Here is a 16,852-nt window from a genome sequence, read left to right on the forward strand (position 1 = left end):
AATCTGCAGCAATGCCATGAGTGATGGCCTCAAAATGAAGTCTTTACATCAAAAAACTCATTAGGCAAATGGGTTCAGTCTTCTTTTATCTGCACTTGTTGCACACCTAGTTATGGTTTTCCTTTGCGGTCTCTTATCGCTGCTTTCTGATTTTTTTTTTTTCTGGTTAAGTTTCACTAGAAATGAAAGTTGTATAGCAAGAGCGTGTGCTGTAAAATACAAACATTAGGTGTTCAGTTAATGGCTATGCTATCTTAGAGTTGTTCTAAGGTCACAATTATATATATACAAAGTGATAAATAATAAAAAATTTATTATAATTTTAATTGTGTAGTTATAATATGATATTTTACCTAAAAACGGTTCTACCATAGATAGACCTTAAGTTAATATGTTTTGTAAAATATTTATTGTTTGTTTTATATAAAATTATGAACCCGTTTAGAATTGTGGTGAGGTAGTTGGGTTGTCAAAACTCAACTATTAAGGTGTTTGATAACACTTGTGGCTGAGTTTTGATAGCTTAATAATTTTTTTTTTTTAATTTTTACTCAACAGTTATAACTTTTACTTCAGAATAACTGCTGTTTAAAAATTACATTACCTCACTTTTAAAGACATCCTATACCTCTTACCAAACAATCCTAAATAGTTGTAGTTTTAACAATAGAATGGAGCAATGAGTACAAGCAAACCCATAAATTATTATAGCGAGTCTCATAATTACATCGCCAAAATTTATTACTATTATAAGCTTTACTCCAATTTGCCTTTTATGAAAATTAGAACAATAAAAATAAATAAATAAATAAAACAAAATACTGAGCTTCATCGGAAATATCCCCGAAGTGCCACGTGTCCCCCCAAAAGATACAGAAACAATAACATGATTTAAAAAACAATAAGACCAAAGTCTTGTGTTGATCGCAAGCATAAGCTTAAGCACACATTTCACTTCCTCTGCCACTGGAACTCGAAAGTACTGAACTTTTTACTCTCAAAACCCCCCAAAAAAAAAAAAAATTTCAGAATGTCAAGCAATAGGGAGGAGCCGTTAACTTTCGCATCGTCTTCTCCAATCACAGTCTCAGACCAGCTCGACAACAACAGCTACCACACGGACCCATCGTCCCACATCGGAAGCACTTCCAACAGTTTCCAAAACGACACGTTTTTGAGCGAGAGCAGCGCAAGCATTAATCTTGATGTTGAGTTCGGATTCTCTAGGCCCGAGTTCAGGCTCTGTCAACTCGCCGGTACTGTCGACTTCTATGAGCGCCACGTGTTCGTGTGTTACAAGAACCCTTCTGTCTGGCCTCCGAGGATCGAGGCTGCCGAGTTTGATCGCTTACCCAGGTTGCTTTCTGCTGCTGTTGGGGCTAGAAAGCCCGATATGAAGAGAGAGGTCTGTTTGTTTTTGCGGGTTTTGTGGTGTTTTTGATTTGGTGATCTTTTTACTGAAGTGAAAAAATGTGTGTTATTGTTTTGTTTTTCATGTTGTGAGTGAGGAAATTTTTTTCCCCATTTTGTTTGCATTTAGGAGCGCTTTGTGGGGGCTGTTGCTTGTTTAGGAATTTGATCTTGGTTGAAGTAGATTGGTTTTATTCTCAGTTAAAGAATGTGGGCTCTTGGTGGTTTCTAAATTACTTTTGTTTTGATGACTGAGTCAGCTTAAATTTTGTCGTGGATTGCTTTTAGATTTGATATTGAAGTGGAATATCATGCTTTTTCTATGGTCATTTTTCATTTGTGTCTCGATAAGTTTGATTTTGTATTTGGTGAACTGAAATAAGTTGACGTTGGCTCTGGGTAAAATAAAAAAGGTTTTGGTGGTTCTTTTGTGGGTTTTAATTTGAGGAATGATTATGTGTTGATTGGGGTTCAAATTTGCTGCAAGTTTATTTTAATTTTCATGACTTGAAGTAGTTTTTGGTGTTTTATGTGTTGACTGTGCTTTAAGTCTCATCTCAAAGGGTTTGATTTGGTTCCATTTGTGGCATGGTTTTAGTTGTAGGGAGCTGATATAGGTTTTAGAGTTTTGTTTGTTGATTGTGTTGGTGGTGGTTTTGATTTTGATGTGAGGTGCTCCTATTTTTGATGAATTGTGAATATTCTACGATGTCTGTGCTTTTAGAAGTGATTTGGTTGTTGTTTTAGCTCTAATGTTTTGTTCAGAGGGGTTTAAGGTTCAAACTTTATTGTGTGTGTGTGCGTGCGCGTTTTTTCCTTTTTCTTACTCTCAGCAATTTGAGAATATTAGCCAATCATTGGATAGTTTGAAGTTTGTGGGTTGATTTTTGATTTTGTTGGTTTACAGTTTCAATATGCATTAGTCTCAGCTTTAGCAAGTTGAAGTGGAGTTTGCTGTTTTGCTAATAATCACTTGGTTTTGGGTGCTCTTTAGTTGTGTGATTTGGTGTCTGTGATCGGAAGTGGGATCTTTTGCAGGTTAATAGTGTTTAGCTGTGGGGAATTCCAGGAGCATCTAGGGGTCATCAGTGGGTATTTTTGAGTTTCAGAAAAAGTTGTCTGACATATATATTAAATTCCACTTCACCATTTTGTATTAAATTGTTTTGGGTTTTGCTTAAGATTTTCAAGGGGCATGGAGAGTTTAATTGTTAAGCTGTCAATTAGTCATGAATCTTCCTTTAGTGCTCGTATATATTTTTGATGTTTTGTGTACATATATTTTCCAAGTATGGTTCCAACCAGACTATATATGCGAGGTAAAAAATGTCACATATTTGAGGCACTTATTTCACTATTGCTGTGCGGAATTTTTGGTTACTTCATTTTCGGAAGAATTATAACTGTGATGAGAAGTGGAATTTTAGAAATTATTATTCTAATGATTACCTATTATGGTCTCTACAAAGTCTGGGGTTAAGAGTTTTTATAGCACGATGGAGCTTTTGCACATGATCTATGTAGTGCAAAGCATTTAATGTGCTTGAAATCTCAGACAAACCTGTGGCCTGTACTGATTGGATCTATAATGCTTTTAGTAAAGAATGTCTTTGTTGACTGTATTTTTGTGTAAAATTGTTTTCTCTAGTGTCCCTAGAGTTGGAGAAAAGGAAACAAATATTTGTGTTATTTCTTTTACATATTAATCTTGTATGGTGGGCAGGACATTTTGGGTCATCTCATTTGCCGGTCTACGGTTTACCTCAAGTTTCTGATAATGTTAATGTTTGGTCAGCTAATTGTTATAAGGTTTGGTCATATGGTCAATTGGCATGTTTGTTTGATTTTTATGAAATTTTTCCATGAATGAATTACATTGGAAAAATTAGAGATTAATTTGATGAAATATCTGTGCTTTTTGGGTTTGGTTTCTTTTCTTTCTTTTTTTTTTTTTTGGGTTCTGATTTTCTGAGGTTGATCACTTCTCCTTGCTTTCCTCTCTTTTTCCTTTAGACCCGCTTAACAATATGCGAAGGGCATGATGGAACTGAAACATCAAATGGGGATGTGCTAATTTTTCCAGACATGATCCGATACAGGTCAACTGAAAGCTTCTTTTTTAACTGTTTCCTTAAAATATTTTTCCATTTTAATATTGGTTTTGATCAAGTAAAGGATGCAGGAGATTGACTCATTTTGACGTTGACACATTTGTTGAAGAAGTGCTCGTGAAGAACAGTGAGTGGTTGCCTGGAACCCCTGAAAAACTAAAGGGTTGGTATGTGTTTGTGTGTTCTCATGCGTCGCGGGATCGACGCTGTGGAGTTTGTGGACCTCCACTAGTTAGTAGATTCAAGGAAGAGATAGAGACCCATGGGCTTCTGGGTAAAGTGTCTGTTAGCCCTTGCTCACACATTGGGGGGCACAAGTATGCTGGAAATGTTATTATTTTTGGATCAAATGTTAATGGAGAAGTCACCGGGCACTGGTAAGAGGAAAATCTGTTAGTTATTATCGATTGCTTTAACTCAACTTTTAGTTGTTCCTTAAATTTATTAAGTTCATAAGCATATCTAGTCACCATGATATATTGTGCACATGATTCCTAATTTAATGCCATATAAAAATGTTTTATTTTTAAATTTTTGCAGGTATGGGTATGTCGCGCCTGATGATGTACCTACATTGCTTGAGCAGCATATAGGGAAAGGAGAAATTGTAGACTGGCTATGGAGGTAATTAATTTTTTGTTTCTTGCTTCTAAATTTCCTAGATTGTGGACTAATTTTTCTGGTGTTTCTTCATTAATGCATTAATACTTTGTAGTTGATTGCCAGCTGACTTTACTTTTGGTATGGTTTTTAGCAGTGGAGTGGATATCCTAGTAAATTAATTTGGTTCCTTTAATCTAAATGACTTGCCATGCCATTGATACACCATTCAAAAGAAATTGGCAGTCTGGATATTCAGATTGCATCCAATTAGAATTGTGAAAATCTGCCCGTCCCACTTTCTTAGTGATGGTTTCCATTTTATATCACACAGTAGTAATGGACAATTGAATGCTGATATTTTTAGGGGTCAGATGGGTTTATCATCAGAAGAACAGAAGAAATTTCTAGAACTAAGGCTCCAACTAAATGGTGAGACCAACATGGAAAGCAACAATAAAGAGTTGGCAGGCAAACAATTGAACGGGGATAACATTACAGCCTGTAGATCTCAAGTTGATGTTATGAGCTGTTGCCAAGAGAATGGAGACACCTGTTGTCAGAATACTCAGAACACTGTCTTTCCAGACAAAATAGATAATCCAGATGCCGATGAGAGGGCAATGAAGGCGTCAACGGATAAGAAGAGAAGCAGCAAGAAACTAGTTTCCCGAAGCAGCAGCAGCAAAGGGGCTTTTACACGCAAGGTTTGTGCCATGCCAACTTGGCTGGAAAGCTGGGAACGTGAAGATACCTATGCAGTTCTAGCCGTTGGTTGTGCTGTTGTCTCTGTTGCTGTTGCCTATAGTTGCTACAAGCAGTTGAGCTAGAACTTGAAAGGGCATTGCTTTATGTTTTAATGATATAATGGCTTAAACCAGCTTCTGCTTTCCAGCCAAGTAAGGTGTGGTTTGTGGCATATTGTGCAGTTACCAGGCAGAGCTGTCCTGATATTAAAGGGATAAAGGCTTGAATTAAATTCTTAGTCAGATATGTATAATATTTGTCACTGAGGTACTCGATGCATTCTTCGTTCTTTTACTTTGTATTTTGGTTACCTTCCAGTTTGTACCTGTGCATACGAAAATTGAAGTGTTCCAACACTTTAGAGAACTAGAGAAGTTTAATGTGACATCTATTTTGTTTTGGAATTTGATCAGTTTGACTGAAATAACTTAATAAAATTTTTAGTGTCCTGATTGACAAACTTCGATAATTCACAGGGGATTGAGCAGGAGGTTCAGGCATGCTGGTTTCTTATACCGTCATACAATGTATTTGATTGATTGGATAACATCGGAGCACTTAAAAATAAGAGCACTCACTTGACAAATAAAGAACATATTAATCCACGTCAAGGTGGGAATTGTTGAGCTACACCAAATTAGTTATTACATTCACCTGCATCGATCTGATGCAAGCAAGCACTTTTGCATGTGATTGCTGGAGTACAGAACCTCTCTTCACTCAAAAGCATCAATGAGTGCCAGGGCCTCAAGTGTTAGGTTTGAAGTTGTATGGTGCATCAAATGTGTAATTAGCAATATCTAAATTCTAATTACCCGTCAACTTTGAGTCCATTCGATGAGTTAATGAGTCCATTCTTATCCCCAATCCTGTGAAATTCAGATTCTATTTTCTTGGTGATCGTGGCGCCTTCAGGGTCTGGCTCCGGAAAATCCACATGAAAAGAACCCTGTCTGATTGGTACAACAGACTCCGTAAGTACGGCTTGCTGCTTGATGTAATTATAGAGCCGCTGATGGAAGGCATGGTCCAAGGAGAAACAATTTTCGGTAGTTCCATTGCCAATATGTCGAGATGAACCAGAACCTTCTTTCCGACAAAAGTGTGGGAGGGATGCATAATCCATTATCTGTATAGAAGATAATGGACTCAAAAGTTTCATTCTTGTAGAAGTGGCCAGAGTTTCATTCAGGTAACTAATGAGTGAAGTAAAGTGGGGCAAAATGACCATCAGAAAGACTTTCTCGATTAGAATGGTTTAATTGATGGAACATTATACTTGTCCAACAGCATCATCTTGGATTACATAAGGAAAAGAATCCAACTACTTATATGAAAACAAAATTAAAGGAATGACCTTAATTTGCCACACCAGTTTTGAGAGTTCTAGTATTTCATATCATACGGAAGTAAATTGTGAGGTGGTTACACGAATGTGCAGAAAGGAAAGTTAATTGGAATAACTGTCTTACCTTCAGCAACTCGTCACGCCCGTTGCCCTGCAGGACCTGAATTTTTCTCCTTGTTCTTTCTTGCAGAAGTGGCTTTACGACCTGCCAGCACTCAAAACTATTAGATTTTAGTCTTGTCTCGGTGAGTGAAGAGAACGGAACAGAACAGAGAAGGGCTTTCGTATGGAGAGGGAGGTTCATTTGAATTCATATATAACAATAAATTCAAACCTTCCAACATGCTGAAAATATATACGGGGCATTGACAATATAGTATGTTTCAGTCTTCTCTGGATAGTTCAAGTCATCGATTGTAGTTATAACAGTCATCAACTGCATTAACAGAACAAAAAGTGAGAATATTTGGATTTTAGCAACTGGAGATAGAGGTGTGGTTGGTTGATGCTTTCCAATCTTCTCAACCTCCACGAGAACGGTGATTAGCTAATTGTCTCTCTCTTTTTCATTATTTGTTTCTGATAAAGTTTTACAAGGCAGCCATCTCAGTGTTCTGTTCCATTGGTACAGAGTATAGAAAGAAGATACAAATGAAAAGTTTGATTTCTTTCACTTATCAAGTTTCCTGCCATACTTTGACGAATTTTCTACAACATGACAATATAACATTCTTTCAATCACCAAGAAATACCTTTATTTGGTTCAATGCTGACAGTTTTAAGCCAGTCATATCCAAAACCTTCAGGCTGGTGCCGATGTAACGTCCATGCTTTTTGGATGCAGAAGGCTATCATAAAGAGACAAATAAGACTCCATGAAATACTGTCAAACAGAAAGTTGAACAAGTGGTATCAAAGTTGTGGAGACCACACTTACCAAAACCACACGATCCCTATATTCATTCATTTGAATGTGTGACTGTACATAATAATTCACCTAAAACAAAATGAGATTATAATGAATCAGGAACAATAATTTCTATGTATCACAAACTGAAATGATAAAATATGCTAGTTCCTTACAGAAGCTTTGTCATGTGTGCTTAGCCCAACACCAACAGCAATTACAGGAAGACCCTGAAAATTTTTTAAGGACAAACAAAAAGAAAACCAAAAGTTATTAATCAACATGAAAGGTTATAAATGCACCAACATATTCCTTGGTGAAAAGAACTACCGATGAACACAAAACAAACCACCACAGTAAATGTGGGTAAGCTACTATTGCAAGACCACAGCTGTAAATATTGAAGGACAATAATTAATTTATCACATGGAAATACCTCTTTTGAGTAACCTGATACACCTACAAGCTGAGAATCTCGCACTGCTCTATACAACTCAGCTGGAAGAATTGGTTTCTGCAAATACAGAACACAAAAGCAACCATGGAATAACTCAATGATTGCAGCAAATAAGCACAGGTTTGCTTCAACCTCATGAATATTGAACCATCTTATAGTTCGAGAAACTGAGAATATTAATTCATAAAATTATATTTTGAAGATGAGAAAAGTTTTGGGTTATTTGTTAGAAAAGGCGGTCAATTTCACTTCTTCATTTTCACTCTTTATGCGAATAATGCAAAAATGCAAATGATTAAGAACACATTCACATTATCCCCTGAGAATTTCAGTAGGGAGACTGATCATTTTCCATCATCTTCGGTGTGCAACTCAGAATGAATCAGAAAAAATAAAGGTGTGCAACTTAGAATGCATCAGAAGAAAGAAAATTCCTGTGCTTTTCCTTGCATTGAATGTATGATTACTTTTTTTTTTTTTTGGTTGACAGAGATATGTTAAATTGGTATAAAAACTCACCGCCAAAATATTGTCAATATCATTTTCTATCCTCCAGCGCAGACAATCAACCAACTGAGACAATTAAACACCGTTAGAAAAGTTTCAAGGACAAAGATAAACGTGATTTTAAGTACAAAATTTAACTGCAATATTCTAATTGAAACAAATAGAGCTAACCATTTTATGGGCTTTTGAGACATTCCAGTCTCTTGCTTTAAGAAACCGCACCAACGTGTCAGTCGGATTTCCCTGGTGCACATTCTGGGATCACCAGACAAAACTTACGTTACAACTTAATTTATGCAAATCAGGAGCAAGTACACATACTAATGCCGGCACATGTGTAATTAGCAACTTTAGCCATCCAATTATACTAAATCTGAAAAAAGAAGGGAACCTGAACTTTCAATAAACCAAGTCAAGGGTCTCAACTTTTATTTTATCCTAGGCAATGAAAATGTCCAAAAGCGCATATCAAACTATCAGAAGTACACAATCACAGCAAATTAGAAAAGCAGAAGTTCAAAGCAAACTAGAAAATCTTCAATAAAAGTAGAGTTAACAGCTTACAATAATCTGAAGACCAATAGATCAGAACCAAGAATGAAAAAGTAGCTACAGTACAAACCCAGATCAAATCAATAACAAAACCAAGCTGCCATGTAATCCAAAAGCTTAAGAGAAGAAAAATAAAATCGCCCAAAAAGAAAAAAAATTCAATGGTTGAATTTGTTTCAGTCAACTCCAAGCTTCAATCTTTGGGCAGTCCCCATAACTAAAACCAAACCTTTCACTCCTGTTTCCCTTTCTTTACACTACTTTGATTAGCATCCAAACCAAAAGCAGATCAAATGAACTTATACTAACCTTAAACGTCTCCTTGAGAGAGTCATCCACTGTAAAAATCAGACGTAAAAAATAAAATAAAGAAAATGTCAGTATTACAGATCAAATAAGAAGAACAAACAAAATGCAAAGAGAAAAATTCAATCTTTTGAGGCTTACAATCTTCCATTAAAGTCTGAAACTGCTTGATTTCTTCTTGATGAGCCATAGCAATTTCCTCTCTTGCTCGTCCCTTCGATTTGCAAGCAAAAGGACAGCAGGGTCTGCTTCAATTCTCTATTTGATCCTCTTTTTCTTGCCTTATTTACAGCCTTTCAAATGGGAAATTGCTTAGAACATTTCGCTCATTGCCATACAGAGAACAACAGCACCATTTTATGTGTGAGTGCATGTATATATATGTATATATATATATATATATATATAAAGAGTAACGAATCTTGAAATTTAGATTTGGGAAGTGGGAACTAATCAAGAGGTAAAAATAGAATGAATCGGATTTATGTAAAAAAAAAAAAAAAAAAAGGCTAAACTAATTGGGCATCTTTTTTAATTTTTATTTTTTAAATGAGGGCCATTATTTTTATTTTTAAAAATAATTGATTATTTTTTAACTAATAATTCTCAATAAGGGAGCATTAAATTACTAACGAGTAACAATCATGTACAAATTGGTATGTATATAAAAAATATATATATAAATTTTAATATAATTATTATGGAAGATTTTATCAGTGCTACATTGAAGTTTATATCGAATACAATTTTGCGACCGTATATTTTTTATGCATTTACAGCCGTTTGATTTGGTAGGGTCGACTTTCGGTGACTGTTGGGGTGTCAATTCCATTTAATTGTTTGTATATGTTAGTAATGGAGAACAAATTTTGGCATGGGAATATTGAAAAGAGGAATATATTTTCCATGATGATAAAATAATAGGAGGAGACGTAAACAAGATTGGTTTTTTTAATCTAGTTGATCACAAAATATATTGACATAAACGATATTGGAGAATTTAATACGATGGTGTAAATTAAAATTATATCTAATAAGATTATGTCACGCGTGTTACATATAATTTAAATTGTTCTTGATTATTGTATTAATTTAAAAATGAATGCAAAATGTAATAACATGGAGATGTTATTAATTGCAAATATATGTGGAACAAAGTTTATGTTACTGATTTTATTTCAGCAAAAGGGTATGTTTAAAATATTTTTATAATATTGTAGAAAAATAGTAATATTTAAAATTTATATATATATAATATATGAATCGGAAAAAACTAGAACGAGCGTGCTTATTGAACATGCGGCGTGCGATGCACGAGACACAGAGAACAAATGGTTGTAAGAAGAGAATCCGTAAAGTTTCCAAAACAGACACCAAAAGCGGGGCCTCTTCTGTTAAAATTTGATGGGATGATCGTGTAGCCATATGATTTAGCCATGTGGCGCCACGTGGTTCCATTTGCAAAAAATGGTGATAGATATTTGGTGTGATGGTGTGAAACAATTTTTTTTTCCTGCATTTTTTTAAAAATAAATTTGTTGGATGGCATTGGCATTGGCAACAACCTTTGATTTGATGCAACCAAATTTGAAAAGTAATAGACTTGTAAAACCGCATGTTGGTAAAAAGACATAATCAATGACCCATAATTATCAGATCTTCAAAATTGGAGAGCCGCAACTACTATTGACCGGGTCGGTGATTGGGGGCTGAACAATCTACTAGGCCTTCTCTACAGACGTAATCTAAAAGCTAGAAGGTTTGAGCAAACTCGGCATGAGAGGAAATTTTTGCTTTTATCTGTGCTAATCGTTTTGAAAATGAATAATTGACCCCAGATGTAGTGGAATAATCTAACGTATAATTAAGTAAATACGTCCACGTCTAAAAGATGATAATTGAGATCCATTATTAAAGAAAATTGTTTGTACAACCTAGTATAATAGTCTTTGAGAGTTACGTTATAAAAGAGAACATGATCTACGCCTTTTTTAATAAATACACAATAACCTTATTCGTGTTTTTTTCTTTAGTTGTACATATAGAGAAAAAAATCTATTGAGATATGGTTTAGCGTGTGACTGCGAATGTGACGATCTCTTATTGGGGAGCTCTTACAAAATTCATTTATATTTGTCAAATTGCATAAAACAAAAATCTCACCCCAAAACATTTTAAATTTCTGACAGCTACTTAAAACAATAAAAAATAATACAAATTTAAAAGCTTAACTAACTCGAGCTCATGTTCCTATCTAAATTATTATTTTTCAGTTTAAGTGGGGGTTTAGGATCTTAACATTTCATCACTTAATACGGCGCAATACAGGGTACTGTTCTGAAAACCCATGGTGTTATTGGGTTGAGATCTGCCACTTCCACAGCCTTTTGTTGTTATTAAACAAGCCAAGCAAGCGTCATCGGCATGCCTGCAAAGGATATCACTATCACATGAAAGTTGGGGTCATCTCCTAACACCATCTCAGGCACTTCGGCCTTTGGCGTGCCGCAGCTGTTGTCCCTCCAGCAATCTCTTTTCTAGCGTACGGAGTTATTCCAACCGGCTGGTTGTTTATTTTTTTATCTTGGACCCCATCTTGACATTGAATTTGATAGCACTTGCTACCTCGTTGGTGATACTCTGATATATATATGTTCTGCATCAACTTGCCCCCCCAAAAGCTTGAGTATTAAACTCATCTAGTATATCCCCAGCATCATCGGCCAAGTCCCGGAGGAGATCATCTAGCCTGGCCACATCTTAACAGCCCACTCTGTGTCTGTCAGCTGCTTCTCCTCAGGCCTCAGTCATAATGAACAACGTTTAAAAAGTTTCTAACAGGAGGAATCAACTATATAATGAACGACGTTTATAAAGTTGATAAACAATAGTGTTTCAACAACCCTAACTACAGGCAAATAAAAATGCTAACCTGGTACTCTAATTGGCGTGTCTGAGCATTCAATCACATTGATTATGAAATAGTTATCAGCCGTGTCCATAAAAATTGCAAGGAGATGATAAGACACGAAACAAGAACCTTTTCTCTTTTTTATATTTTGTTCTCCTGGAAAACCAGTTGGTCTCCATCAGTCTGCAATAATAAAAACTGTTTCATGGGTAAACTTTGATGTTTCGATTCCTTGTGAAGCCGCCAAACCCATTTGAGTCAAAGATGAAGATGATTGAAGAATGAAATTGCCTATTGGAATATTGAAAATTTCTCTTTTTTTTTTTTTAATCGGCAAGTACTGGTTGTGCCACCAGAAGATTAAAAAGTAGTCGACCCATCAGTTTAACATTTTTCTTAAACCTCAATCAGATCCCCTCCGTTTTATCAGAGCAGAACTCCAAACTTCTAGTATAGAAACCAGTTGAACCAACTAAATGCTTTGATATGGTTTTGTGTATTAAATAAATTTATTTTAACTGAAATTTTTCCTCGCTTTATCTGAGTCGTCACTAAGCAGTAACTTCACAGTGAATTTATTCAACATATCAAGGATCAGTTGCATAGAAGACTTGAATAGGAAGAAAGAAGTTCATTATAGAAACCTCCTCTACGGAGGTGGGTGGTCTCAGTTTGAATAATGCATCCTGAAACTTGTCTACAAGCAACACTGACCAGTTCATGTCAACTAGCTACATGAAGAATAATTCAGGTACAAAAGCAAAACTAAGACTGACAGTTTTCGTGAGCTTGTTTCGGAGAAAGATGGGTCAACAGTTTTCCTGTAGAACAAGATCATATCTGAAAAGAGATGCGACTCTAAAAGTATAAAGAATGTGCCCTTGCATGGTCATAAGAACACAGAGGAGCTTGAAACGCTGAGACATTGAAATTAAATTTAAAAATGTTAAGAACATATATATGATCATTACAACATGAGAATCCTGATTTCACACCAGAACCATTTCAGAAACTCTACATCTTTCCTCGAGTGAAACAACAATGAGAAAATTAAAAGAAATCAAATTCCAAATAATTATTATGATCAGCATTACCAGCAGCAACAGCTTTTGCCTTAGTTGATAATGCTGGGGCTGGACTATGGACAATCTCAACTGGTTTCGGGATCTCTGGCGGGCTTGCACAACGAATCAATGCCCAATTTACACCTTGAAAGAAGGGATGTTGCTTGATCTCGGTTGCTCCTCGTCTGCAGGCTAATCTATTCTGGGGCTCTTTCACTAGTAAGCCCTTTATCAAATCCCTTGCTGAAAAACTAACAACAGGTGACTCTGGAAATCGCAACGGTTGCCCCACAACATTATACAAGGTGGCCCTATTCTCAGATCCTTTAAAAGGAGTTTTACCGAACAGTAGCTCATATAGAAAGATCCCAAAAGTCCACCAATCAACAGCACTGCCATGCCCTTCACCTTTGATGATTTCCGGTGCCAGGTACTCGTGTGTTCCCACAAAAGACATGGAGCGGGCATTGGTTGGCTCAGCAATAAGTTCTGGCAATGGGCTCACTTGGTTCCCCATTTCATTCTTAGGCTTCTGTGCTTTCTTGGATTTTGAAAAGAATCGGGGGGAAAAACAAGTTGTAGGGGCAATACATGATGGCTGGATACAAGAGGGTTCAATGCAGGCAGGTTGAACACAATAAACTGGGTTCTTTCGCAAGGGTTCTGACTCAAGGGTGGATGACTTGACTACTGTTGGGCTGACAGCACAACGGAGGGAAAGATCAAAGTCAGAAAGCATTATGTGTCCATCTTCCCTCACAAGAACATTTTCTGGCTTCAGGTCTCGGTAAACAATCCCAAGCATATGGAGATATTCCAGAGCAAGAAGAACCTCAGCTACATAGAACCTGTTTAGAGAAAGTTGATCAATAACTATGCTACAATTTATTTTCTAGAAAAGACAACACGATTGCTTTGTTTTAATGGATACAGGATCAAGAATGAGTGTCATATGCAATCCTAATTTAGATTCACTTCACTATTGTCGAAATTTTCCTACACAACAGCTTCAAAGCCCCCCAAAATCAAGCAATGAGCAGCAATTGTGCCCCACCACTTTCCATCATATGTCAATTTGAACCACCATCTCAGTAGGTTAATCAGAGAACATAGGAGATTACTAATAATCACAAACCAAATGTTTGGTCTCAACTTTACCCACCTATTGGAATCACTTCTCCTCTGTGTTATGCACACTGGCATCCATTAGAGCACTCTACCAAGAAAGACTTCTACTAATTATGTTGAAGATCAAATCAGCATTTTACTGAGAACTAAAGATTTCTAACCTCATCTTTGAAGCATTCATCTTGAGGTTGAAAAGCAAATTGGTTTTATATTTTATTTTATTTTTTTTTAAATCAACAGAATGACACAAATAGGTTTTCTTGTGACTTGAAGATACTCCCTATAACAACCAGTCCAAAAGAAACAATTATAGATGATAACAGGAAATATATAATAAAAGTAGACAATATAGTACCGAAGCACTGAAACAAGCACAGAAGTTAATTATCACATTTTTAATATTTAAATATGATAAGCACGGAAAATTTTCATACTTCACTGCTTGCTCAGAAAAATATTTTCCAGGTTGCCTTTGCCGAAGGGTGTGCAGGTCACCTCCGGGGCAGAACTCCATCACCAAGCATGAGAATTTGTCAGTCTCAAAATGGGTATATAAGGTAGGAAGGAAAGGATGGTCCAGAGATTGCAGTATTTCTCTCTCTGTTTGTGCTCGGAGTAGTTTCTTACGTTTTTCCAAAGATGCTTTGTCCATTACTTTCATTGCAAAATAACACTTTGTTCCAGTTAACTCTGAGAGATAGACACTTCCAATATCCCCACAGCCCAATTTCTTCAGCAGTCTAAAATGGCCAACACCCAAAACACCATCTTTCACTCGGACAGCTTGTATTGCTTCCCACTGTGCATCATTTGCCTTGTGAGGTTTGTTGACACTGCTACTTAAGCTGCTACAAGTACTTTCATCACTAACATCACTGCTTGTGCTACCTCTACACATGCTGCTCTTTCCACTCTCAACATAATCACCTCGGTCACTGATTTTGGCACTTCCACTGGTCTTAGGAAGACTGCTTGTCCCATCGCTAACTTTGGCTGAAGCTGGACCAGCCTCAGATGGTTTCTTCTCTTGTTCACCAACATCTTCAAGAGAGCCCTTAGTCTGACTCACTTCAGTGCCCACAGAAGTTGGAACTTGTTTAAGATCACCCAAGGTTAAACTCGAACCCACCTTATCAGCTAAAGAATTAAGGGACTCTTCTTTACTAGAATTCAGTGACTTCTCAACTGTGGCAGTAGCAATAGAATCTTGTTTTGATGCAATTTGCTGGGCACTTCTAGGTATCTTTCTGGGTGTAAATGGCTCAGATTTACTCGTCTTTGTATTTTGTAAAGGTGAAGGCCTGCCAAAATTCCCTTCAGACGGTTGACTACCGATGGGTTTCCTCTGCTTTTCTGGAGAACTTCTCATACCAAGTTTTGAGGCCATCGAAAGAAAGCAAGCTTGTTAAGTAGACCAGATCGTACAAACCCATTACTCCCCAAGCATTAGCAAACGGCTTCCCCCATTAGCAGCACCAATTATTTTCATCTCCAACTCCATCCACAGTACAATGGTTTCTACAATTGACCAAACGCAAAATCAATCACTAGGCAGTTAAATTTTTTAAACTTACAAGATATCAAACAAATAGCATGTCCAATTGAAAAACACAAAACAAGATAAATACATCATCCCTTACAAGACAAAATATAATTAAACTACCACATGACACAAAAAAATAAAAATTGTATACTGCAAGCCAACATAAGTACTGAAACCTCAAATCTAGTAAGGCCAAATAGTCACTCTAATAACAATTCAAGGATAAAATATAAATACCACTTCATAAAACCATCCAAAAGAGCTTAAAGAAAGGTTTATAGCTGCATGCAACATAGATCAAATGATATCTTCCCGATAATAATAATAATAATAATAATACCCTGCAAGAAATTTACAATCATATACTGAAAGCAAGAGAATCGTAGCTACGTAGATCAAATTCCAATCTTTTAAAACCTTAAAATACAAAAGTAAAACGAAAAGGATCAATACCATACAAATGCTATTCCTTTAGAGCTTAAAAATACAGGCCAAAGAGCAAGAGATAAGAACAAGATAAAGAAGATTCATTATAGATCTCAAAGTGAAACCCCACCTCTTGGCATAAAAAAGAAAGCCCACAAATACCCAGATGCTAAAAAACAAAGTAGAATGGCAAGGAAGCAAAATACCACCAAGGAAATTAGAAGACAAATTAAAAGCCAAGAGAAAAGAACCCAAAAAAGAAGTGTACCTTAATTGTCTTTAAAGATCAAAACTTTGAGCCTTTTGCTTTTGCAGTGGAGAAAAAGAAAGGGCACCCACTCGCTCCTTGGCTCCTTCACTCATTCACTCATTCACATATGTACTGTAGAGAGAGATAAAAGAGAGTGATGTGTGAGCTGAGAGCTTCTCTAGAGAGAGAAGCAAAAATAAAAATGAAAACTTATATAGAGAAAGAGGGTAAAAAGAAGAGTCTTTGATGAGAGTGTCAACTGTTACAAAAGCGACTTGCTTGGGTCTACAATGAAAAGGAGAGTCAAAAGACTAGTGTTTTGAGGATCAATAATTGTTATTTTTCAAAATAACAACTGGGTTTCTGATTTGCTAATACTTTCTAAGAAAGGACATAATTTGTTCATTTATATCAAGTAGGTCTATATCCCTAATGAAATGAGTGGAATAACCTTTCATTCTTCAAAGTTATTGCTACATTCTAAAGGTACTTTGGTCAGCTTATGAGAATAGTATTTGATACAGGTGGAGCAATTGTGCCATCATTTTGAGAACATCTAAAGTTAGGGGACTCACTATGTTATTA

General features: G+C 36.2%; 3 protein-coding genes across 6 annotated transcripts; 1 reads left to right on the forward strand and 2 right to left on the reverse strand.

Annotated features, from left to right (window-relative positions):
* The first annotated feature begins 852 nt into the window (after positions 1-852).
* Positions 853-5,272, forward strand: LOC102622055 (uncharacterized). Its single transcript, XM_006474786.4, has 5 exons — positions 853-1,405; positions 3,424-3,509; positions 3,593-3,898; positions 4,062-4,145; positions 4,489-5,272. Exons 1-5 carry the CDS (start codon positions 1,031-1,033, stop codon positions 4,949-4,951), a joined length of 1,314 nt encoding a protein of 437 aa, XP_006474849.1. The 5' UTR covers positions 853-1,030; the 3' UTR covers positions 4,952-5,272.
* A 174-nt stretch (positions 5,273-5,446) lies between these two features.
* Positions 5,447-9,380, reverse strand: LOC102621771 (SEC14 cytosolic factor-like). 2 transcript variants are annotated; one of them, XM_006474785.4, is made up of 11 exons: positions 9,087-9,380; positions 8,949-8,977; positions 8,259-8,342; positions 8,100-8,153; positions 7,560-7,637; positions 7,300-7,353; positions 7,154-7,213; positions 6,969-7,064; positions 6,551-6,652; positions 6,341-6,421; positions 5,447-5,997 (listed from the first exon to the last, which is right to left on the reverse strand). In XM_006474785.4, exons 1-11 carry the CDS (start codon positions 9,133-9,135, stop codon positions 5,680-5,682), a joined length of 1,005 nt encoding a protein of 334 aa, XP_006474848.1. In that variant the 5' UTR covers positions 9,136-9,380; the 3' UTR covers positions 5,447-5,679. The 2 variants fall into 2 exon arrangements, with proteins under 2 accessions (XP_006474848.1, XP_052289393.1); XM_052433433.1 differs by lacking the exon at positions 8,100-8,153 and having other exon boundaries at positions 9,087-9,371.
* A 3,382-nt stretch (positions 9,381-12,762) lies between these two features.
* On the reverse strand, positions 12,763-16,535 carry LOC102620900 (serine/threonine-protein kinase D6PK-like). 3 transcript variants are annotated; one of them, XM_006474781.4, is made up of 3 exons: positions 16,286-16,535; positions 14,483-15,566; positions 12,763-13,768 (listed from the first exon to the last, which is right to left on the reverse strand). In XM_006474781.4, the coding sequence occupies exons 2-3, from the start codon at positions 15,433-15,435 to the stop codon at positions 12,907-12,909; spliced, it is 1,815 nt and encodes a 604-aa protein (XP_006474844.1). In that variant the 5' UTR covers positions 15,436-15,566; positions 16,286-16,535; the 3' UTR covers positions 12,763-12,906. The 3 variants fall into 3 exon arrangements, with proteins under 3 accessions (XP_006474844.1, XP_006474846.1, XP_006474845.1); XM_006474783.4 differs by lacking the exon at positions 16,286-16,535 and adding an exon at positions 16,148-16,285; XM_006474782.4 differs by lacking the exon at positions 16,286-16,535 and adding an exon at positions 16,045-16,185.
* Positions 16,536-16,852: the final 317 nt, after the last annotated feature.

This window comes from Citrus sinensis, chromosome 9, assembly GCF_022201045.2.
Source record: "Citrus sinensis cultivar Valencia sweet orange chromosome 9, DVS_A1.0, whole genome shotgun sequence".
NCBI lineage: Eukaryota > Viridiplantae > Streptophyta > Magnoliopsida > Sapindales > Rutaceae > Citrus > Citrus sinensis.

Excerpts from the sequence above, each read along its gene's own strand:
- LOC102621771 (XM_006474785.4), bottom strand. The coding sequence starts at position 9,135 with ATGGCTCATCAAGAAGAAATCAAGCAGTTTCAGACTTTAATGGAAGAT. Across the intron at positions 8,978-9,086 it reads TCAGACTTTAATGGAAGATT|TGGATGACTCTCTCAAGGAG; the intron begins GTAAGCCTCAAA and ends TGATTTTTACAG. Across the intron at positions 7,065-7,153 it reads ATAGGGATCGTGTGGTTTTG|CCTTCTGCATCCAAAAAGCA; the intron begins GTAAGTGTGGTC and ends TCTTTATGATAG.
- LOC102622055 (XM_006474786.4), top strand. The coding sequence starts at position 1,031 with ATGTCAAGCAATAGGGAGGAGCCGTTAACTTTCGCATCGTCTTCTCCA. Across the intron at positions 1,406-3,423 it reads AGCCCGATATGAAGAGAGAG|ACCCGCTTAACAATATGCGA; the intron begins GTCTGTTTGTTT and ends TTTTTCCTTTAG. Across the intron at positions 3,899-4,061 it reads GGAGAAGTCACCGGGCACTG|GTATGGGTATGTCGCGCCTG; the intron begins GTAAGAGGAAAA and ends AAATTTTTGCAG.
- LOC102620900 (XM_006474781.4), bottom strand. The coding sequence starts at position 15,435 with ATGGCCTCAAAACTTGGTATGAGAAGTTCTCCAGAAAAGCAGAGGAAA. Across the intron at positions 13,769-14,482 it reads TTTTCTGAGCAAGCAGTGAA|GTTCTATGTAGCTGAGGTTC; the intron begins GTATGAAAATTT and ends TTCTCTAAACAG.